Raw genomic sequence first — 23448 nt, forward strand, 5'->3', positions numbered from 1 at the left:
GTCCCCACTGTCCCCAATGTCCCCGATGTCCCCCAATGTCCCCAATCCCCCCGATGTCCCCAATCCCCCCAAAATGTCCCCAATGTCCCCAGTGTCCCCAATGTCCCCTCAATGTTCCCAAAATCCCCAAAGTCCCCAATGTCCCCAATCCCCCAATGTCCCCAAACCCCCCAATGTCCCCAAACCCCCCAATCCCCCCAATGTCCCCAATGTCCCCAATGTCCCCAGTGTCCCCAATGTCCCCAATGTCCCCAAACCCCCCAATGCCCCCAGTGTCCCCAATGTCCCCAATGTCCCCCAATCCCCCCAATGTCCCCAATGTCCCCAATGTCCCCAGTGTCCCCAATGTCCCCAGTGTCCCCGATGTCCCCCAATCCCCCCAATCCCCCCAATGCCCCCAATGTCCCCAATGTCCCCTCAATGTCCCCAATGTCCCCAAAGTCCCCAATGTCCCCGATGTCCCCAGTGTCCCCAATATCCCCAATCCCCCCCGATGTCCCCAATGTCCCCAATGTCCCCGATGTCCCCCAATGTCCCCAATGTCCCCAGTGTCCCCAATGTCCCCAATGTCCCCAATCCCCCCGATGTCCCCAATCCCCCCAATGTCCCCAGTGTCCCCAATGTCCCCATTGTCCCCCAATCCCCCCAATCCCCCCAAACCCCCCAATCCCCCCAATGTCCCCGATGTCCCCAATCACCCCGATGTCCCCAATGTCCCCCCTGTCCCCAAACCCCCCAATCCCCCCAGTGTCCCCGATGTCCCCAGTGTCCCCAATGTCCCCACCTGAGCACGAAGTGCAGGCACACGATGCCCTCGGGCGCCGCTCGCCCCCCGCCCATGACGGTGGCCTGGGTCTGCGCCCACAGGAACCCCCCGCGCTTGGCCAGGAACCGGTACTGGCTGGTGACAGCCTGGCCCTTGCTCAGCACTGGGGACATTGGGGACATTGGGGACATTGGGGACATCGGGGACATCGGGGACATCGGGGACATCGGGGACATTGGGGGGATTGGGGGGTCACACAGGGACAGGACACCGCGCTTGGCCAGGAACCGGTACTGGCTGGTGACAGCCTGGCCCTTGCTCAGCACTGGGGACATTGGGGACATTGGGGACATTGGGGGGATTGGGGACATTGGGGACATCGGGGGGGATTGGGGACATTGGGGACATTGGGGGTCACACAGGGACAGGACACCGCGCTTGGCCAGGAACCGGTACTGGCTGGTGACAGCCTGGCCCTTGCTCAGCACTGGGGACATTGGGGACATCGGGGACATTGGGGACACTGGGGGGATTGGGGACATTGGGGACATTGGGGACATTGAGGGGTCACACGTGGACAGGACACCGGTACTGGCTGGTGACAGCCTGGCCCTTGCTCAGCACTGGGACATTGGGGACATTGGGGACATCGGGGACATCGGGGACATTGGGGTCATTGGGGACATTGGGGGGATTGGGAACATCGGGGACATCGGGGACATTGGGGACATCGGGGACATTGGGGACATTGGGGGTCACAAAGGGACAGGACACCGCGCTTGGCCAGGAACCGGTACTGGCTGGTGACAGCCTGGCCCTTGCTCAGCACTGGGGACATCGGGGACATTGGGGACATTTGGGGACATTGGGGACATTGGGGGACATTGGGGACATTGGGGGTCACAAAGGGACAGGACACCGCGCTTGGCCAGGAACCGGTATTGGCTGGTGGGTTGAACAGCCTGGCCCTTGCTCAGCACTGGGGACATTGGGGACATTGGGGACATTGGGGACACTTGGGGACATTGGGGGGACTGGGGGGGATTGGGGACATTGGGGACATTGGGGGTCACAGGGGGACAGGACACCGCGCTTGGCCAGGAACCGGTACTGGCTGGTGACAGCCTGGCCCTTGCTCAGCACTGGGGACATCGGGGACAGTGGGGACATTGGGGGACCTTGGGGACATTGGGGGGACTGGGGGGGATTGGGGACATTGGGGACATTGGGGACATTGGGGACATTGGGGGGTCACACAGGGACAGGACACCGCGCTTGGCCAGGAACCGGTACTGGCTGGTGACAGCCTGGCCCTTGCTCAGCACTGGGGACATCGGGGACATTGGGGACATTGGGGACATTGGGGACACTGGGGACATTGAGGGGTCACACGTGGACAGGACACCGGTACTGGCTGGTGACAGCCTGGCCCTTGCTCAGCACTGGGGACATTGGGGACATTGGGGACATTGGGGGCATTGGGGACATTGGGAACATTGGGGACATTGGGGGATTGAGGACATCGGGGACACTGGGGACATTGGGGGGATTGGGGGATTGGGGACATTGGGGACACTGGGGACACTGGGGACATTTGGGACATTGGAGGCATTGGGGACATTGGGGACACTGGGGGGATTGGGGGATTGGGGACATTGGGGGGATTGGGGACATTGGGGGGATTGGGGACATTGAGGACATTGGGGACATTGGGGACATTGAGGGGACACCGGGGGTCATCGGGGGGGTTTGGGGTTCCCCGGGACATTTTGTGAGGATTCCCAGGCAGATTTTGGGGTTCCCAGGAGGATTTTGGGGCTCCCAGGAGGATTTTGGGGTTCCTGGGCAGATTTTGGGGTTCCCAGGCAGATTTTGGGGTTCCCAGGAGGATTTTGGGTTTCCCAGGAAGATTTTGGGGTTCCCAGGCAGATTTTGGGTTTCCCAGGAGGATTTTGGGTTTCCCAGTTAGATTTTGGGTTTCCCAGTTAGATTTTGGGTTTCCCAGGAGGATTTTGGGTTTCCCAGGCAGATTTTGGGTTTCCTGGGCAGATTTTGGGTTTCCCAGGAGGATTTTGGGGTTCCCAGGAGGATTTTGGGGTTTCCCACCAGAAGGATTTTGGTTTTCCCAGGAGGATTTTGGGTTTCCCGGGCAGATTTTGGGTTTCCAGGAAGATTTTGGGGTTCCCAGGCAGATTTTGGGTTTCCCGGGAGGATTTTGGGGTTCTCAGGAGAATTTTGGGTTTCCCAGGAAGATTTTGGGGTTCCCAGGAAGATTTTGGGTTTCCCAGGAGGATTTTGGGGTTCCCAGGAAGATTTTGGGGTTCCCAGGAAGATTTTGGGTTTCCCGGGAGGATTTTGGGTTTCCCAGGCAGATTTTGGGTTTCCCGGGAGGATTTTGGGTTTCCCAGGCAGATTTTGGGTTTCCCAGGAGGATTTTGGGTTTCCCGGGCAGATTTTGGGGTTCCCAGGCAGATTTTGGGGTTTCCCAGGCAGATTTTGGGGTTCCCAGGAGGATTTTGGGTTTCCCAGGCAGATTTTGGGTTTCCCAGGAAGATTTTGGGTTTCCCAGGCAGATTTTGGGTTTCCCAGGCGGATTTTGGGTTTCCCAGGAGGATTTTGGGTTTCCCGGGCAGATTTTGGGGTTCCCAGGCGGATTTTGGGGTTCCCAGGAAGATTTTGGGTTTCCCAGGAGAATTTTGGGTTTCCCAGGCGGATTTTGGGGTTTCCCAGGCAGATTTTGGGTTTCCCAAAAGGATTTTGGGTTTCCCAGTTAGATTTTGGGGTTTCCCAGGCAGATTTTGGGGTTCCCAGGCAGATTTTGGGTTTCCCAAGCAGATTTTGGGTTTCCCTGGAAGATTTTGGGATTTCCCAGTTAGATTTTGGGGTTCCCAGGAGAATTTTGGGGTTCCCAGGCAGATTTTGGGATTCCCAGGAGGATTTTGGGTTTCCCAGGCAGATTTTGGGATTCCCAGGAAGATTTTGGGTTTCCCGGGCAGATTTTGGGGTTTCCCAGGGGGATTTTGGGTTTCCCGGGAGGATTTTGGGGTTCCCAGGCAGATTTTGGGTTTCCCAGGCAGATTTTGGGTTTCCCGGGCAGATTTTGGGGTTCCCAGGAGAATTTTGGGTTTCCCAGGCGGATTTTGGGGTTCCCAGGAGGATTTTGGGTTTCCCAGGCAGATTTTGGGTTTCCCAGGAGGATTTTGGGTTTCCCAGGAGGATTTTGGGTTTCCCAGGCAGATTTTGGGTTTCCCAGGAGGATTTTGGGGTTCCCAGGAGGATTTTGGGTTTCCCAGGAAGATTTTGGGGTTCCCAGGAGGATTTTGGGGTTCCCAGGCAGATTTTGGGTTTCCCAGGAAGATTTTGGGTTTCCCAGGAGGATTTTGGGGTTCCCAGGAGGATTTTGGGTTTCCCAGGAGGATTTTGGGGTTCCCGAGCAGATTTGGGTTTCCCAGGCAGATTTTGGGTTTCCCAGGAAGATTTTGGGTTTCCCAGGAGGATTTTGGGTTTCCCAGGAGGATTTTGGGTTTCCCAGGAGGATTTTGGGGTTCCCAGGAGGATTTTGGGGTTCCCAGGCAGATTTTGGGTTTCCCAGGCAGATTTTGGGGTTCCCAGGAGGATTTTGGGTTTCCCAGGCAGATTTGGGGTTTCCCAGGACGATTTTGGGTTTCCCAGGAGGATTTTGGGGTTCCCAGGAAGATTTTGGGTTTCCCAGGAGGATTTTGGGTTTCCCAGGCACATTTTGGGGTTCCCAGGCAGATTTTGGGGTTCCCAGGAGGATTTTGGGGTTCCTGGGCAGATTTTGGGTTTCCCAGGAGGATTTTGGGTTTCCCAGGCAGATTTTGGGTTTCTCAGGAAGATTTTGGGTTTCCCAGGAGGATTTTGGGGCTCCCAAAAGGATTTTGGGGTTCCCAGGAGGATTTTGGGTTTCCCAGGCAGATTTTGGGTTTCCTAGGAAGATTTTGGGGTTTCCCAGGCAGATTTTGGGGTTCCCAGGAGGATTTTGGGTTTCCCGGGAGGATTTTGGGGTTCCCAGGAGGATTTTGGGGTTCCCGGGAGGATTTTGGGTTTCCCAGGAAGATTTTTGGGTTTCCCAGGAAGATTTTGGGTTTCCCGAGCAGATTTTGGGTTTCCCAGGAAGATTTTGGGTTTCCCAGGAAGATTTTGGGTTTCCCGAGCAGATTTTGGGTTTCCCAGGAAGATTTTGGGTTTCCCAGGAGGATTTTGGGGTTCCCCCCAGGAGGATTTTGGGTTTCCCAGGCAGATTTTGGGTTTCCCAGGAGGATTTTGGGGTTCCCAGGAGGATTTTGGGTTTCCCAGGAGGATTTTGGGTTTCCCAGGAAGATTTTGGGGTTCCCAGGAGGATTTTGGGGTTCCCAGGAGGATTTTGCGTTTCCCAGGAGGATTTTGGGGTTCCCAGGCGGATTTTGGGTTTCCCAGGAGGATTTTGGGTTTCCCAGGAGGATTTTGGGGTTCCCAGGCAGATTTTGGGTTTCCCAGGAGGATTTTGGGTTTCCCAGGAGGATTTTGGGTTTCCCGGGAGGATTTTGGGGTTCCCAGGAAGATTTTGGGTTTCCCAAGCAGATTTTGGGGTTCCCAGGAGGATTTTGGGGTTCCCAGGCAGATTTTGGGTTTCCCAGGCAGATTTTGGGGTTCCCAGGAGGATTTTGGGTTTCCCAGGCAGATTTGGGGTTTCCCAGGACGATTTTGGGTTTCCCAGGAGGATTTTGGGGTTCCCAGGAGGATTTTGGGGTCCCGGGGGGGGTGTTTGGGTTTCCCAGGCAGATTTTGGGTTTCCCAGGAAGATTTTGGGTTTCCCAGGAGGATTTTGGGTTTCCCAGGAGGATTTTGGGTTTCCCAGGCGGATTTTGGGGTTTCCCAGGAGGATTTTGTGTTTCCCAGGAGGATTTTGGGGTTTCCCAGGCAGATTTTGGGGTTCCCAGGAAGATTTTGGGTTTCCCAGGCAGATTTTGGGTTTCCCAGGAAGATTTTGGGTTTCCCGGGCAGATTTTGGGTTTCCCAGGAGGATTTTGGGGTTCCCAGGAGGATTTTGGGGTTCCCAGGAGGATTTTGGGTTTCCCAGGAGGATTTTGGGGTTCCTGGGCAGATTTTGGGGTTTCCCAGGAGGATTTTGGGTTTCCCAGGCAGATTTTGGGTTTCCCAGGGGGATTTTGGGTTTCCCAGGGAGATTTTGGGGTTCCCAGGAGGATTTTGGGTTTCCCAGGAAGATTTTGGGGTTTCCCAGGAGGATTTTGGGGTTCCCAGGCAGATTTTGGGGTTCCCAGGAGGATTTTGGGTTTCCCGGGAGGATTTTGGGTTTCCCAGGAAGATTTTGGGTTTCCCAGGAAGATTTTGGGTTTCCCGAGCAGATTTTGGGTTTCCCAGGAAGATTTTGGGTTTCCCAGGAGGATTTTGGGGTTCCCAGGAGGATTTTGGGTTTCCCAGGCAGATTTTGGGTTTCCCAGGAGGATTTTGGGGTTCCCAGGAGGATTTTGGGTTTCCCAGGAGGATTTTGGGTTTCCCAGGAAGATTTTGGGGTTCCCAGGAGGATTTTGGGGTTCCCAGGAGGATTTTGCGTTTCCCAGGAGGATTTTGGGGTTCCCAGGCGGATTTTGGGTTTCCCGAGCAGATTTTGGGTTTCCCAGGAAGATTTTGGGTTTCCCAGGAAGATTTTGGGTTTCCCGAGCAGATTTTGGGTTTCCCAGGAAGATTTTGGGTTTCCCAGGAGGATTTTGGGGTTCCCAGGAGGATTTTGGGTTTCCCAGGCAGATTTTGGGTTTCCCAGGAGGATTTTGGGGTTCCCAGGAGGATTTTGGGTTTCCCAGGAGGATTTTGGGTTTCCCAGGAAGATTTTGGGGTTCCCAGGAGGATTTTGGGGTTCCCAGGAGGATTTTGCGTTTCCCAGGAGGATTTTGGGGTTCCCAGGCGGATTTTGGGTTTCCCAGGAGGATTTTGGGTTTCCCAGGAGGATTTTGGGGTTCCCAGGCAGATTTTGGGTTTCCCAGGAGGATTTTGGGTTTCCCAGGAGGATTTTGGGTTTCCCGGGAGGATTTTGGGGTTCCCAGGAAGATTTTGGGTTTCCCAAGCAGATTTTGGGGTTCCCCAGGAGGATTTTGGGGTTCCCAGGCAGATTTTGGGTTTCCCAGGCAGATTTTGGGGTTCCCAGGAGGATTTTGGGTTTCCCAGGCAGATTTGGGGTTTCCCAGGACGATTTTGGGTTTCCCAGGAGGATTTTGGGGTTCCCAGGAGGATTTTGGGGTCCCGGGGGGGGTGTTTGGGTTTCCCAGGCAGATTTTGGGTTTCCCAGGAAGATTTTGGGTTTCCCAGGAGGATTTTGGGTTTCCCAGGAGGATTTTGGGTTTCCCAGGCGGATTTTGGGGTTTCCCAGGAGGATTTTGTGTTTCCCAGGAGGATTTTGGGGTTTCCCAGGCAGATTTTGGGGTTCCCAGGAAGATTTTGGGTTTCCCAGGCAGATTTTGGGTTTCCCAGGAAGATTTTGGGTTTCCCGGGCAGATTTTGGGTTTCCCAGGAGGATTTTGGGGTTCCCAGGAGGATTTTGGGGTTCCCAGGAGGATTTTGGGTTTCCCAGGAGGATTTTGGGGTTCCTGGGCAGATTTTGGGGTTTCCCAGGAGGATTTTGGGTTTCCCAGGCAGATTTTGGGTTTCCCAGGGGGATTTTGGGTTTCCCAGGGAGATTTTGGGGTTCCCAGGAGGATTTTGGGTTTCCCAGGAAGATTTTGGGGTTTCCCAGGAGGATTTTGGGGTTCCCAGGCAGATTTTGGGGTTCCCAGGAGGATTTTGGGTTTCCCGGGAGGATTTTGGGTTTCCCAGGAGGATTTTGGGTTTCCCAGGAGGATTTTGGGTTTCCCGGGCAGATTTTGGGTTTCCCAGGCAGATTTTGGGTTTCCCAGGAGGATTTTGGGTTTCCCAGGAGAATTTTGGGGTTTCCCAGGAGGATTTTGGGGTTTCCCGGGCAGATTTTGGGTTTCCCAGGCAGATTTTGGGGTTCCCAGGAGGATTTTGGGGTTCCCCGGAAGATTTTGGGTTTCCCAGGAGGATTTTGGGTTTCCCAGGCAGATTTTGGGTTTCCCAGGCGGATTTTGGGGTTCCCAGGAAGATTTTGGGGTTCCCAGGCGGATTTTGGGGTTCCCAGTTAGATTTTGGGTTTCCCAGGAGGATTTTGGGTTTCCCGGGAAGATTTTGGGTTTCCCAGGAGGATTTTGGGTTTCCCAGGAAGATTTTGGGTTTCCCAGGAGGATTTTGGGTTTCCCAGGAGGATTTTGGGGTTCCCAGGAAGATTTTGGGTTTCCCAGGAGGATTTTGGGGTTCCCAGGAAGATTTTGGGGTTCCCAGGAAGATTTTGGTTTTCCCAGGGGGATTTTGGGATTCCCAGGAGGATTTTGGGTTTCCCAGGAGGATTTTGGGGTTCCGAGGCAGATTTTGGGTTCCCAGGAGGATTTTGGTGTTCCCAGGAGAATTTTGGGTTTCCCAGGAGGATTTTGGGTTTCCCAGGCAGATTTTGGGGTTCCCAGGCAGATTTTGGGGTTCCCAGGAGGATTTTGGGGTTCCCTGGGCAGATTTTGGGGTTCCCAGGAAGATTTTGGGTTTCCCAGGAAGATTTTGGGGTTCCCAGGAGGATTTTGGGTTTCCCAGGAAGATTTTGGGGTTCCCAGGAGAATTTTGGGTTTCCCAGGCAGATTTTGGGGTTCCCAGGAGGATTTTGGGGTTCCCAGGAGGATTTTGGGTTTCCCAGGAGGATTTTGGGGTTCCCAGGAGAATTTTGGGTTTCCCAGGAGAATTTTGGGGTTCCCAGGAAGATTTTGAGGTTTCCCAAGCAGATTTTGGGGTTCCCAGGAGGATTTTGGGGTTCCCAGGCAGATTTTGGGTTTCCCAGGCAGATTTTGGGGTTCCCAGGAGGATTTTGGGTTTCCCAGGCAGATTTTGGGTTTCCCAGGCAGATTTTGGGGTTCCCAGGAAGATTTTGGGGTTCCCAGGAGGATTTTGGGTTTCCCAGGCAGATTTTGGGATTCCCAGAAGGATTTTGGGTTTCCCAGGAAGATTTTGGGTTTCCCAGGAGGATTTTGGGTTTCCCAGGAGGATTTTGGGGTTCCCAGGAGGATTTTGGGGTTCCCGAGCAGATTTTTTGGGTTTCCCAGGAGGATTTTGGGGTTCCCAGGAGGATTTTGGGGTTCCCGAGCAGATTTTGGGTTTCCCAGGAGGATTTTGGGTTTCCCAGGCAAATTTTGGGGTTCCCAGGAGGATTTTGGGTTTCCCAGGAGGATTTTGGGTTTCCCGAGCAGATTTTGGGGTTCCCAGGCAGATTTTGGGTTTCCCAGGCAGATTTTGGGTTTCCCACGAGGATTTTGGTTTCCCAGGAGGATTTTGGGGTTCCCAGGAGGATTTTGGGGCTCCCAAAAGGATTTTGGGGTTCCCAGGAGGATTTTGGGGTCCCGGGGGGGGTGTTTGGGGTTCCCAGGAGGATTTTGGGTTTCCCAGGAGGATTTTGGGTTTCCCAGGAAGATTTTGGGTTTCCCAGGAGGATTTTGGGTTTCCCGGGCAGATTTTGGGGTTCCCAGGCAGATTTTGGGGTTTCCCAGGAGGATTTTTGGTTTCCCGGGCAGATTTTGGGTTTCCCGGGCAGATTTTGGGTTTCCCAGGCAGATTTTGGGTTTCCCAGAGGGTGTTTGGGTTTCCCAGGCAGATTTTGGGTTTCCCAGGAGGATTTTGGGTTTCCCAGGCAGATTTTGGGGTTTCCCAGGAGGATTTTGGGTTTCCCAGGAAGATTTTGGGTTTCCCAGGAGGATTTTGGGTTTCCCAGGCAGATTTTGGGTTTCCCGAGCAGATTTTGGGTTTCCCGGGCAGATTTTGGGTTTCCCAGGCAGATTTTGGGGTTCCCAGGAGGATTTTGGGTTTCCCAGGAGGATTTTGGGGTCCCGGGGGGTTGGGGCTGGGGGCACTCACGGGTGTGGACGCTGCGGCTCAGGGTGTTGGAGTCGAGCGCGTGCACGAACTCGTAGAGGGAACAGCCCAGGAGCTCCTCGGGGTGGTACCCGGCCACCTCCCCGATCCTGCACCCCAAAAACACCGGGGTTTGGGGGATTTGTGGGATTTTGGGGGATTTTTTGAGATTTTTAGAGATTTTTTGGGGATTTTTTGAGATTTTTTGCGATTTTTTGAGATTTTTTGGGGGATTTTTGGGGGATTTTTGAGATTTTTTGGGGATTTTGGGGGATTTTATGACATTTTTGGGATTTTTTGGGGATTTTTTGGGGATTTTTTGGGATTTTTGGGGATTTTTTGGGGGGATTTTTTGAGATATTTTGGGGGATTTTTTGAGATTTTTTGTGGATTTTTGGGGGATTTTTTGAGATTTTTTTGAGATTTTTGGGGATTTTTTGGGGGGATTTTTTGAGATTCTTTGGGGGATTTTTTGAGATTTTTGTGGATTTTTTGAGATTTTTTGGGGGGATTTTTTGGGGATTTTTGTGGATTTTTTGAGATTTTTTGGGGATTTTTGAGGATTTTTTGAGATTTTTGGGGATTTTTTGAAAATTTTTTGGGGGATTTTTTGAGATTCTTTGGGGGACTTTTTGAGATTTTTGGGGGGGATTTTTTGAGATTTTGGGGGGGGGATTTTTGGGGGGATTTTTTGAGATTTTTTGGGGATTTTTTGAGATTTTTTGCGATTTTTTGAGATTTTTTGGGGGGATTTTTGGGGGATTTTTGTTTGAAATTTTTTTGGTGATTTTTTGAGATTTTTTGGGGGGATTTTTGAGATTTTTTTTTTTATTTTTGGGGATTTTTTGAGGTTTTTTGCGATTTTTTTGAGATTTTTTGGGGGATTTTTTGAGATTTTTTTGGGGGATTTTTTGAGATTCTTTGGGGGACTTTTTGAGATTTTTGGGGGATTTTTTGAGATTTTTTGGGGGGATTTTTTGGGGATTTTTAAAGATTTTTGGGGGATTTTTTGAGATTTTTTGTGGATTTTTGGGGGATTTTTTGAGATTTTTGGGGGGATTTTTTGAGATTTTTTGGGGGGATTTTTTGGGGATTTTTTGAGATTTTTCTGAGATTTTTTGGGGGATTTTTTGAAATTTTTGGGGATTTTTTGGGGGATTTTTTGAGATTTTTTTTATTTTTGGGGAAATTTTGGGATTTTTTTTTATTTTTTGAGATTTTTTGGAGGATTTTTTGGGGAGTTTTGGGGGATTTTTTGAGATTTTTTTGGGGGGGGATTTTTGAGATTTTTTGGGGGGATTTTTTGAGATTTTTTTTTTTATTATTTTTTGGGGGGGATTTTTTGAGATTTTTTTGGGGATTTTTGGGGGATTTTGGGGGATTTTTTGAGATTTTTTTTTGGTGATTTTTGGGGGATTTTTTGAGATTTTTTTTTTGGGGGGATTTTTGAGATTTTTTGGGAGGTGATTTTTGAGATTTTTTGGGGACTTTTTGAGATTTTTTGGGATTTTTTGGGATTTTTGGGGTGCCGTTTTTATGGGATACAACGGGCTCAGAATTCGGGGGTCCCAGAGGGGTCCCGGGGGTGTCCCCGGGGGGGGTCACCGAGTTTTGGGGGGGATTTGGGGGATTTGAGGGGTCCCAGAGTGCCAAATTTTGGGGTATTTTGGGGGATTTTGAAGATTTTGCAGTGCTCTCTTTACAGCAGGTAACACCCCCAAAACCCGGGGGTCCCGAGGGGGTCCCGGGGGGGTCCCGAGGGGGTCCCAGGGTGTCCCTGGGGGGGTCACCGAGTTTTGGGGGGGATTTGAGGGGTCCCAGAGTGCCAAATTTTGGGGGATTTTGTGAATTTTGAAGATTTTTGCGGTGCTCTCTTTACAGCAGGTAACACCCCCAAAACCCGGGGGTCCCGAGGGGGTCCCGAGGGGGTCCCGGGGGTGTCCCCGGGGGGGTCACCGAGTTTTGGGGGAGATTTGGGGGATTTGAAGGGTCCCAGAGTGCCAAATTTTGGGGGATTTTGTGAATTTTGAAGATTTTTGCGGCGCTCTCTTTACAGCAGGTAACACCCCCAAAACCCGGGGGTCCCGAGGGGGTCCCGGGGGGGTCCCAGGGTGTCCCCGGGGGGGTCACCGAGTTTTGGGGGAGATTTGGGGGATCTGAGAGTGCCGAATTTTGGGGTATTTTGTGAATTTTGAAGATTTTTGCGGTGCTCTCTTTACAGCAGGTAACACGCCCAGAACTCGGGGGTCCCGAGGGGGTCCCGAGGGGGTCCCGGGGTGTCCCCGGGGGGGGTCACCGAGTTTTGGGGGGGATTTGGGGGATTTGAGGGGTCCCAGAGTGCCAAATTTTGGGGTATTTTGTGAATTTTGAAGATTTTTGCGGCGCTCTCTTTACAGCAGGTAACACCCCCAAAACCCGGGGGTCCCGAGGGGGTCCCGGGGGGGTCCCGGGGGTGTCCCCGGGGGGGTCACTGAGTTTTGGGGGGGATTTGAGGGGTCCCAGAGTGCCAAATTTTGGGGTATTTTGTGAATTTTGAAGATTTTTGCGGTGCTCTCTTTACAGCAGGTAACACGCCCAAAACTCGGGGGTCCCGAGGGGGTCCCGGGGGGTCCCAGGGTGTCCCCGGGGGGGTCACCGAGTTTTGGGGGAGATTTGGGGGATTTGAAGGGTCCCAGAGTGCCGAATTTTGGGGTATTTTGTGAATTTTGAAGATTTTTGCGGTGCTCTCTTTACAGCAGGTAACACGCCCAAAACTCGGGGGTCCCGAGGGGGTCCCGGGGGGGTCCCGGGGGGGTCCCCGGGGGGGTCACCGAGTTTTGGGGGGGATTTGAGGGGTCCCAGAGTGCCGAATTTTGGGGCATTTTGTGAATTTTGAAGATTTTTGCGGTGCTCTCTTTACAACAGGTAACACCCCCAAAACCCGGGGGTCCCGAGGGGGTCCCGAGGGGGTCCCGGGGGTGTCCCCAGGGGGGTCACCGAGTTTTGGGGGGGATTTGAGGGGTCCCAGAGTGCCAAATTTTGGGGGATTTTGTGAATTTTGAAGATTTTTGCGGCGCTCTCTTTACAGTAGGTAACACCCCCAAAACCCGGGGGTCCCGGGGGGGTCCCGGGGGGGTCCCAGGGTGTCCCCCCACCCACCTATCGTCGCAGTAGGTGAACTTCATGTCCATGGAGTGGCGGGTGAGGACGGTGCCCGAGCCCAGCGGGGCCTCGATGTTGCCGGGGTGGGGGATGGCCTCGCAGATCAGCACCAGGCACCGCAGGGGGGGGTCGCCGCCCCCCGCCCCCGAGTAGGTCCGCATGTGCCCCGCGCAGTGCAGCACCTGGGCGCGGGGGAAGAACCCCGGGGAGGTGGCGTTCAGCCCCAAAAATTCACCGGAGTTTGGGGTTTAGCCCCAAAATTCCCCGGAGTTTGGGGTTTAGCCCGAAAAAATCCCGGAAATGCACAAAAAAACCACCTCGGGATTTATCCCCAAAATCCCTGAGGAACTACACAGGATTGATCCCAAAAATCCCCCGGAGTTTGGGGTTTAGCCCGAAAAAATCCCGGAAATGCACAAAAACCACCTCGGGATTTATCCCAAAAATTCCCCGAGGAACTGCACAGGATTGACCCCAAAAATCCCCCGGAGTTTGGGGTTTATCCCCAAAATTCACCGGAGTTTGGGGTTTAACCCAAAAAAATCCCGGAAATGCACAAAAAAACCACCTCGGGATTTATCCCAAAAATCCCCCGGAGTTTGGGGTTTAGCCCCAAAATTCCCCGGAGTTTGGGGTTTAACCCAAAAAAAATCCCGGAAATGCACAAAAAAACCACCTCGGGATTTACCCCAAAATCCCCGAGGATCTGAACAGGATTGATCCCAAAATACCCCAAAAATCCCTGAGGAACTTCTCGGGATTTATCCCAAAAATCCCCCGGAGTTTGGGGTTTAGCCCAAAAAAAATCCCGGAAATGCACAAAAAACCACCTCGGGATTTATCCCAAAAATTCACCGGAGTTTGGGGTTTAGCCCAAAAAAAATCCCGGAAATGCACAAAAAAACCACCTCGGGATTTACCCCAAAAATCCACCGGAGTTTGGGGTTTATTCCAAAAAAAATCCCGGAAATGCACAAAAAAAAACCACCTCGGGATTTATCCCCAAAATTCACCGGAGTTTGGGGTTTAGCCCGAAAAAAAATCCCGGAAATGCACAAAAAACCACCTCGGGATTTATCCCAAAAATTCCCCAGAGTTTGGGGTTTATTCCAAAAAAAATCCCGGAAATGCACAAAAAAACCACCTCGGGATTTACCCCAAAAACACCCCAAAAATCCCCGAGGATCTGAACAGGATTGATCCCAAAACACCCCAAAAATCCCTGAGGAACTGCACAGGATTGACCCCAAAAATCCCTGAGGAACCCCTCGGGATTTAGCCAAAAAATTCCCCGGAGTTTGGGGTTTAGCCCAAAAAAATCCCCGAAATGCACAAAAAAACCCTCGGATTTATCCCAAAAATCCCCGAGGAACTGCACAGGATTGATCCCAAAACACCCCAAAAATCCCTGAGGAACTCCTCGGGATTTATCCCAAAAATCCCCCGGAGTTTGGGGTTTAGCCCCAAAAATCCCCCGGAGTTTGGGGTTTAACCCAAAAAAAATCCCGGAAATGCACAAAAAAACCACCTCGGGATTTATCCCCAAAATCCCCGAGGATCTGAACAGGATTGATCCCAAAACACCCAAAAAATCCCTGAGGAACTTCTCGGGATTTATCCCAAAAATTCCCCGGAGTTTGGGGTTTAGCCCGAAAAAATCCCGGAAATGCACAAAAAACCACCTCGGGATTTATCCCAAAAATTCACCGGAATTTGGGGTTTAACCCAAAAATCCCCCGGAGTTTGGGGTTTAGCCCCAAAAATTCACCGGAGTTTGGGGTTTATTCCAAAAAAAAATCCCGGAAATGCACAAAAAAAACCACCCCGGGATTTATCCCAAAAATCCCCGAGGATCTGAACAGGATTGACCCCAAAACACCCCAAAAATCCCTGAGGAACTGCACAGGATTGATCCCAAAAATCCCCCGGAGTTTGGGGTTTAACCCAAAAGAAATCCCGGAAATGCACAAAAACCACCTGGGGATTTATCCTAAAAATTCACCGGAGTTTGGGATTTATTCCAAAAAAAATCCCGGAAATGCACCAAAAAAACCACCTCGGCATTTACCCCAAAAATCCCCGAGGAACTGCACAGGATTGATCCCAAAAATCCCTGCGGAACCCCTCGGGATTTATCCCAAAAATCCCCCGGAGTTTGGGGTTTAGCCCAAAAAAATCCCCGAAATGCACAAAAAACCACCTCGGGATTTATCCCAAAAATTCACCGGAGTTTGGGGTTCAGCCCCAAAAATTCCCCGGAGTTTGGGGTTTAGCCCAAAAAAAATCCCGGAAATGCACAAAAAACCCTTCGGGATTTACCCCAAAAATCCCCCAGGAACTGCACAGGATTGATCCCAAAACACCCCAAAAATCCCTGAGGAACTGCACAGGATTGACCCCAAAAATCCCTGAGGAACTTCTCGGGATTTATCCCCAAAATCCCCCGGAGTTTGGGGTTTAGCCCAAAAAAATCCCGGAAATGCACAAAAAAAACCCCCTCGGGATTTATCCCCAAAATCCCCGAGGAACTACACAGGATTGACCCCAAAACACCCCCCCAAAATTGTCCCCCAATGTCCCCAGTGTCCCCGGTGTCCCCAACCCCTCCAATGTCCTCAAACCCCCCAATGTCCCCAATATCCCCAATGTCCCCAAATGTCCCCAATGTTCCCCAGTGTCCCAATGTCCCCAAATGTCCCCAATGTCCCCAAATGTCCCCAATGTCCCCAGTGTACCCAAATATCCCCAATGTCCCCAATGTCCCCAGTGTCCCCAATCCCCCCAATGTCCCCAATGTCCCCAAATGCCCCCGATGTCCCCAATGTCCCCAATGTCCCCCAGTGTCCCCAATGTCCCCAATGTCCCCAGTGTCCCCAAATGTCCCCAACCCCCCCAATGTCCCCAACCCCCCCAAAGTCCCTCAATGTCCCCAATCCCCCCAATGTCCCCAATGTCCCCAAAGTCCCCAATGTCCCCCAATGTCCCCAATGTCCCCAATGTCCCCAACCCCCCCAAAATGTCCCCAATATCCCCAATCCCCCAATGTCCCCAAAATCCCCAAAGTCCCTCAAAGTCCCCAATGTCCCCAATGTCCCCAGTGTCCCCAATCCCCCCAATGTCCCCCACCCCCCAATGTCCCCAATGTCCCCAGTGTCCCCAATGTCCCCAATGTCCCCAAATGTCCCCAAATGTCCCCCAATGTCCCCAACCCCCCCAATGTCCCCAGTGTCCCCAATGTCCCCAATGTCCCCAATGTCCCCAATGTCCCCAAATGTCCCCAAATGTCCCAAATGTCCCCGATGTCCCCAATGTCCCCAATGTCCCCAATCCCCCCCAGTCCCCCAATGTCCCCAATGTCCCCAACCCCCCCAATGTCCCCAATCCCCCCAATGTCCCCAAATGTCCCCAAATGTCCCAAATGTCCCCGATGTCCCCAATGTCCCCAATGTCCCCAATCCCCCCCAGTCCCCCAATGTCCCCAATGTCCCCAACCCCCCCAATGTCCCCAATCCCCCCAATGTCCCCAAATGTCCCCAAATGTCCCCAATGTCCCCGATGTCCCCAACCCCCCAATGTCCCCAATGTCCCCAATCCCACCAATCCCCCCAATGTCCCCAATGTCCCCCAATCCCCGCAATGTCCCCAAATGTCCCCAAATGTCCCCGATGTCCCCAATGTCCCCAACCCCCCCAATGTCCCCAAATGTCCCCAATGTCCCCAATGTCCCCAATGTCCCCGATGTCCCCCAATGTCCCCAATGTCCCCAACCCCCCCAAATGTCCCCAATGTCCCCAAATGTCCCCAAATGTCCCCGATGTCCCCCCCCACCTTCCAGGACGCCGCTTTGAGGTTGAGGCAGCGCCCGCGGCCGCTCAGGGTGCTCTTCATGCGCAGCGAGAAACTGCGGCCCGAGCGCTCCCCCCGCCGCCGGGGACCCCCTGAATTTGGGGAGGGGTCCCGGGGGTCGGGGGGGGTCAGGGGGGTCCGGGGGTGTCGGGATTTGGGGGGGTCCCGGGGGGTCCCGGGGGGCTGGGGGCTCCTCATGGGCAGGGAAAGCCACGCCCACCCCGATATTGGGGGGGGTCCCAGGGGGGTTGGGGGGTCCCGGGAATTTGGGGAGGGGTCCCGGGGGTCGGGGGGGGTCAGGGGGGTCCGGGGGTGTCGGGATTTGGGGGGGTCCCGGGGGGTCCCGGGGGGTCGCGGGGGGCTGGGGGCTCCTCATGCGCAGGGAAAGCCACGCCCACCCCGATATTGGGGGGGTTCCGGGGGGTTTGGGGGGTCCCGGGAATTTGGGGAGGGGTCCCGGGGGTCGGGGGGGGGTCAGGGGGGTCCGGGGGTGCCGGGATTTGGGGGGTCCCGGGGGGTCCCGGGGGGCTGGGGGCTCCTCATGGGCAGGGAAAGCCACGCCCACCCCGATATTGGGGGGGTTCCGGGGGGTTTGGGGGGTCCCGGGAATTTGGGGAGGGGTCCCAGGGGTCGGGGGGGGGTCAGGGGGGTCCGGGGGTGCCGGGATTTGGGGGGTCCCGGGGGGTCCCGGTGGGCTGGGGGCTCCTCATGGGCAGGGAAAGCCACGCCCACCCCGATATTGGGGGGGTTCCGGGGGGTTTGGGGGGTCCCGGGAATTTGGGGAGGGGTCCCAGGGGTCGGGGGGGGTCAGGGGGGTCCGGGGGTGCCGGGATTTGGGGGGTCCCGGGGGGTCCCGGTGGGCTGGGGGCTCCCCATGGGCAGGAAAGCCACGCCCACCCCGATATTGGGCGGGTTCCGGGGGGTTTGGGGGGGTCCCGGGAATTTGGGGAGGGGTCCCCGGGGGTCGGGGGAGGTCAGGGGGGTCCGGGGGTGCCGGGATTTGGGGGGTCCCGGGGGGTCGCGGGGGGCTGGGGGCTCCTCATGCGCAGGGAAAGCCACGCCCACCCCGATATTGGGGGGGTCCCGGGGGGTTTGGGGGTCCCGGGAATTTGGGGAGGGGTCCCGGGGGTCGGGGGGGGGTCAGGGGGGTCCGGGGGTGCCGGGATTTGGGGGGTCCCGGGGGGTCCCGTGGGGGAGTTTTTGGGGGTAATTGGGGAGGGGTCTCAGGGATGATTTTGGGGGTTCCCGGGGGGTCTCGGGGGATTATTTGGGGTGAATTTGGGGAGGGGTCTCAGGGATGATTTTGGGGATTCCAGGGGGGTTCTGGGGGATTTTTGGGGGGGTCCCGGGGTAATTTGGGGAGGGGTCTCAGGGATGATTTTGGGGGTTCCCGAGGAGATTCTGGGGTATTTTTGGGGGGGTTTTGGGGGTAATTCGGGGAGGGGTCTCAGGAATGATTGTGGGGGTTCCCGGGGGGATTCTGGCTGATTTTGGGGGTGAATTTGGGGAGGGGTCTCAGGGATGATTTTGGGGGTTCCCGAGGAGATTCTGGGGTATTTTGGGGGGGGTTTTGGGGGCAATTCGGGGAGGGGTCTCAGGGATGATTTTGGGGGTTCCCGGGGGGATTCTGGGCGATTTTTGGGGGGGGGTCCCGGGGTAATTTGGGGAGGGGTCTCAGGGATGATTGTGGGGGCTCCCGGGGGTGTCTCAGGGGAGTTTTGGTGTGAATTTGGGGAGGGGTCTCAGGGATGATTTTGGGGATTCCCGGAGGGATTCTGGCTGATTTTGGGGGTGAATTTGGGGAGGGGTCTCAGGGATGATTGTGGGGGGTTCCCGGGGGGATTCTGGGGTATTTTTGGGGGGGGTCCCGGGGTAATTCGGGGAGGGGTCTCAGGGATGATTTTGGGGGATTTTTGGGGTGAATTTGGGGAGGGGTCTCAGGGATGATTTTGGGGGTTCCCGAGGAGATTCTGGGGTATTTTTGGGGGGGTTTTAGGGGTTAATTTGGGGAGGGGTCTCAGGGATGATTTTGGGGATTCCAGGGGGGTTCTGGGGGATTTTTGGGGTGAATTTGGGGAGGGGTCTCAGGGATGATTGTGGGGGTTCCCGGGGGGATTCTGGGGTATTTTTGGGGGGGGTCCCGGGGTAATTCGGGGAGGGGTCTCAGGGATGATTTTGGGGGATCCCGGGGGATTCTGGGGGGGTCTCGAGGTAATTTGGGGAGGGGGTCTCAGGGATGATTTTGGAGGTTCCCGGGGGGATTCTGGGGTATTTTTGGGGAGGTTTTGGGGGTAATTTGGGGAGGGGTCTCAGGGATGATTTTGGGGATTCCCGGGGGGGTTCTGGGGGGGTCCCGGGGTAATTTGGGGAGGGGTCTCAGGAATGATTTTGGGGGGTTCCCGGGGGGGTCTCGGGGGATTTTTTGGGGTGAATTTGGGGAGGGGTCTCAGGGATGGTTTTGGAGGTTCCCGGGGGGATTCTGGGGTATTTTTGGGGAGGTTTTGGGGGTAATTCGGGGAGGGGTCTCAGGGATGATTTTGGGGATTCCAGGGGGGTTCTGGGGGATTTTTGGTGTGAATTTGGGGAGGGGTCTCAGGGATGATTGTGGGGGTTCCCGGGGGGATTCTGGGGTATTTTTGGGGGGGTTTTGGGGGTAATTTGGGGAGGGGTCTCAGGGATGATTTTGCGGGTTCCCGAGGAGATTCTGGGGTATTTTTGGGGGGGGTTTGGGGGTAATTCGGGGAGGGGTCTCAGGGATGATTTTGGGGGTTCCCGGGGGGATTCTGGGCGATTTTTGGGGGGGGTCCCGGGGTAATTTGGGGAGGGGTCTCAGGGATGATTGTGGGGGTTCCCGGGGGTGTCTCGGGGGGGTCCCGGGGTAATTTGGGGAGGGGTCTCAGGGATGATTTTGGGGGATTTTTGGGGGTAATTCGGGGAGGGGTCTCAGGGATGATTTTGGGGGTTCCCGAGGAGATTCTGGGGTATTTTTGGGGGGGTTTTGGGGGCAATTCGGGGAGGGGTCTCAGGGATGATTGTGGGGGTTCCCGAGGAGATTCTGGGGTATTTTTGGGGGGGGTCCCGGGGTAATTTGGGGAGGGGTCTCACCCTGGCGCGGGCCCAGCACGTCGTGCAGCTCCTCGTGGTCGCAGGGGTGCACGAAGTCGAACACGCTGTGCCCGATCAGCTCCAGCTGGGGAGGGGGGCCGGGGGGGGGGGTCACGGCCGCATTTTGGGGACCCCCCCCCCAATTGGGGACCCCCTCCCCCAATTGGAGACCCCCCCTGCAAAATTTGGGGACAGAATTTGGGGACCCCCAAAGGAATTTTGGGGCTCCCTAAAGAGGTTGGGGAACCTCGTGGAAGAGTTTTTGGCACCCCCACCCCACAAATTTTTGGGGTCCCCCCGACAAATTTTTGGGGTCCCCCATACAGATTTTTGGGGTTCCCCGGACAAATTTTTGGGGTCCCCCTCCACAGATTTTGGGGTCTCCCCGACAAATTTTTGGACCCCCCCAAGGCAGATTTTTGGGGCCCCCCCCAGGACAATTTTTGGGGTCCCCCCTCCAGATTTTTGGGGTCTCCCCGACAAATTTTTGGGGGCCCCTCCCAGGCAGATTTTGGGGCTCCCCAGACAGATTTTTGGGGTCCCCCCTCCAGATTTTTGGACCCCCCCAGGCAAATTTTTGGGGTCCCCCCACAGGTTTTGGGGTTCCCCTGACAAATTTTTGGGGCCCCCAGGCAGATTTTTGGGGTTCCCCCTCCAGATTTTTGGGGCCCCCCCAAGACAGATTTTAGACCCCCCCCAGGCAGATTTTGGGGCCCCCCATACAAATTTTTGAGGCCCCCCCAGGACGATTTTTGGGGTTCCCCCGGGACAGATTTTTGGGGTCCCCCGGACAAATTTTTGGAGCCCCCCCAAGACAGATTTTTGGGGTTCCCCTGACAAATTTTTGGGGGTCCCCCAGGACGATTTTTTGGGGTCCCCCCCAGGCAGATTTTTGAGGTCCCCCCTCCAGATTTTTGGGGCCCCCCCTCCAGATTTTTGGGGTTCGCCCCAGGCAGATTTTTGGGGCCCCCCCTCCAGATTTTTGGGGCCCCCCCAAGACAGATTTTGGACCCCCCCTCCAGATTTTTGGGGTCCCCCCTCCAGATTTTTGGGGCCGCTCCAAAGAGAATTTTTTTTAAACTCCCCTACCAGATTTTGGGGACCCCCCAGACGGATTTTTAGGGCTCCCCCTGACAAATTTTTGGGGTCCCCCCTCCAGATTTTTTGGGGACCCCCTCGAGCAAATTTTGGGGCCCCCCCCAGGCAGATTTTGGCCCCTCCTTGAGAGATTTTGGGGGCCGCTCCAAAGGGAATTTTTTTACGCTCCCCCGGGCAGATTTTGGGGGACCCCCCGGACGGATTTTTGGGGTCCCCCCGGGAGCTTTTGGGGTCCCCCCCGTACCTGGCTGAGCCCAGCAGGCGGCTGACGTTCTCGGACAGGTAAATCATGTCCCCCCCCCTCGCTCAGCACCATCACGAAGCCGCTCAGAGCCTGTAGGTAGCAGCCGTCCACCGCCTCGGCCGCCGCCGCCCACGCACCTGGGGGGGCCCGGGGGGGGCGTCAGGGGGTCCCCGAAATCGTGGGGGGGTCGGGGGGTACCCCAAAAGGGTCGGGGGGTCTTGGGGGGTTAAGGGTTAACCCGCCCCCTTCCCTTGGGTGTGGCAGTTCAGGCATTTGGGGGAGGGGGCTTGGGGGGATTCAAGGGGACTTGGGGGGTTTTGGGGAGGGGTCTGGGGGCGTCAGGGGATCCCCGAAATCATGGGGGGTGGAGGGTACCCCAAAAGGGTCGGGGGTCTTGGGGGGTTAAGGGTTAACCCGCCCCCTTCCCTTGGTTGGGACCATTCAGGCATTTGGGGAGGGGCTTGGGGGGTTTTGGGGAGGGGTCTGGGGGCGTCAGGGGGTCCCCGAAATCATGGGGGATCGGGGGGGGTACCCCAAAAGGGTCGGGGGTCTTGGGGGGGTTAAGGGTTAACCCGCCCCCTTGCCTTGGGTGTGGCAGTTCAGGCATTTGGGGAGGGGCTTGGGGGGTTTTGGGGAGGGGTCTGGGGGCGTCAGGGGGTCCCCGAAATGATGGGGGGGGTCGGGGGTACCCCAAAAGGGTCGGGGGTCTTGGGGGGTTAAGGGTTAACCCGCCCCCTTCCCTTGGGTGTGGCAGTTCAGGCATTTGGGGAGGGGCTTGGGGGGTTTTGGGGAGGGGTCTGGGGGTTCAGGGGATCCCCGAAATGATGGGGGGGGTCGGGGGTACCCCAAAAGGGTCGGGGGTCTTGGGGGGTTAAGGGTTAACCCGACCCCACCCCCCCTTGGTTGGGACCATTCAGGCATTTGGGGAGGGTCTCGGGGGGATTTTGGGGAGGGGTCTGGGGGGTTTTGGGGAGGGGTCTGGGGGCGTCGGAGGGTCGGGGGGTACCCCAAAAGGGTCGGGGGTCTTGGGGGGTTAAGGGGTTAACCCGCCCCCTTCCCCTTGGGTGTGGCAGTTCAGGCATTTGGGGAGGGGCTTAGGGGGGGGATTCAAGGGGACTTGGGGGGTTTTGGGGAGGGGTCTGGGGGCGTCAGGGATCCCCCGAAATCATGGGGGGGTGGGGGGGGTACCCCAAAAGGGTCGGGGGTCTTGGGGGGTTAAGGGTTAACCCGCCCCCCTTCCCTTGGGTGTGGCAGTTCAGGCATTTGGGGAGGGGCTTGGGGGGGATTCAAGGGGACTTGGGGGGTTTGGGGAGGGGTCTGGGGGCGTCAGGGGGTCCCCGAAATGATGGGGGGGGTCGGGGGGTACCCCAAAAGGGTCGGGGGTCTTGGGGGGTTAAGGGTTAACCCGCCCCCTTCCCTTGGGTGTGGCAGTTCAGGCATTTGGGGAGGGGCTTGGGGGGTTTTGGGGAGGGGTCTGGGGGCGTCAGGGGGTCCCTGAAATCATGGGGGGGTCGGGGGTACCCCAAAAGGGTCGGGGGTCTTGGGGGGTTAAGGGTTAACCCGCCCCTTCCCTTGGGTGTGGCAGTTCAGGCATTTGGGGAGGGGCTTGGGGGGTTTTGGGGAGGGGTCTGGGGGCGTCAGGGGGTCCCCGAAATCATGGGGGGGGTCGGGGGTACCCCAAAAGGGTCGGGGGTCTTGGGGGGTTAAGGGTTAACCCGCCCCCTTCCCTTGGTTGTGGCAGTTCAGGCATTTGGGGAGGGGCTTGGGGGGGATTCAAGGGGACTTGGGGGGTTTTGGGGAGGGGTCTGGGGGCGTCAGGGGGTCCCCGAAATGATGGGGGGGTCGGGGGTACCCCAAAAGGGTCGGGGGTCTTGGGGGGTTAAGGGTTAACCCGCCCCCCTTCCCTTGGGTGTGGCAGTTCAGGCATTTGGGGAGGGGCTTGGGGGGTTTTGGGGGAGGGGTCTGGGGGCGTCAGGGGGTCCCTGAAATCATGGGGGGGGTCGGGGGTACCCCAAAAGGGTCGGGGGTCTTGGGGGGTTAAGGGTTAACCCGCCCCCTTCCCTTGGGTGTGGCAGTTCAGGCATTTGGGGAGGGGCTTGGGGGGGTTTTGGGGAGGGGTCTGGGGGCGTCAGGGGGTCCCCGAAATCATGGGGGGGTCGGGGGTACCCCAAAAGGGTCGGGGGTCTTGGGGGGTTAAGGGTTAACCCGCCCCCTTCCCTTGGGTGTGGCAGTTCAGGCATTTGGGGAGGGGCTTGGGGGGTTTTGGGGAGGGGTCTGGGGGGGGCTGAGGAGG

The 23448-nt window shown here is 55.9% G+C and overlaps 1 protein-coding gene across 1 annotated transcript in view; it reads right to left on the reverse strand.

Moving 5' to 3' along the window:
* The window catches only part of HIF3A (hypoxia inducible factor 3 subunit alpha), a gene marked incomplete at its 3' end in the record, with an annotated part of 45198 nt that overhangs the window by 10618 nt on the left and 11132 nt on the right, over positions 1-23448 (reverse strand). Inside the window, 7 exon segments of the mRNA XM_059837460.1 lie at positions 785-929; positions 9725-9831; positions 12860-13044; positions 16691-16800; positions 19814-19903; positions 21160-21214; positions 21216-21292. Coding sequence (XP_059693443.1) covers positions 785-929; positions 9725-9831; positions 12860-13044; positions 16691-16800; positions 19814-19903; positions 21160-21214; positions 21216-21292 — 769 coding nt within the window.

This window comes from Haemorhous mexicanus (assembly GCF_027477595.1).
Source record: "Haemorhous mexicanus isolate bHaeMex1 chromosome 36 unlocalized genomic scaffold, bHaeMex1.pri SUPER_36_unloc_1, whole genome shotgun sequence".
In the NCBI taxonomy this organism is placed as follows: domain Eukaryota; kingdom Metazoa; phylum Chordata; class Aves; order Passeriformes; family Fringillidae; genus Haemorhous; species Haemorhous mexicanus.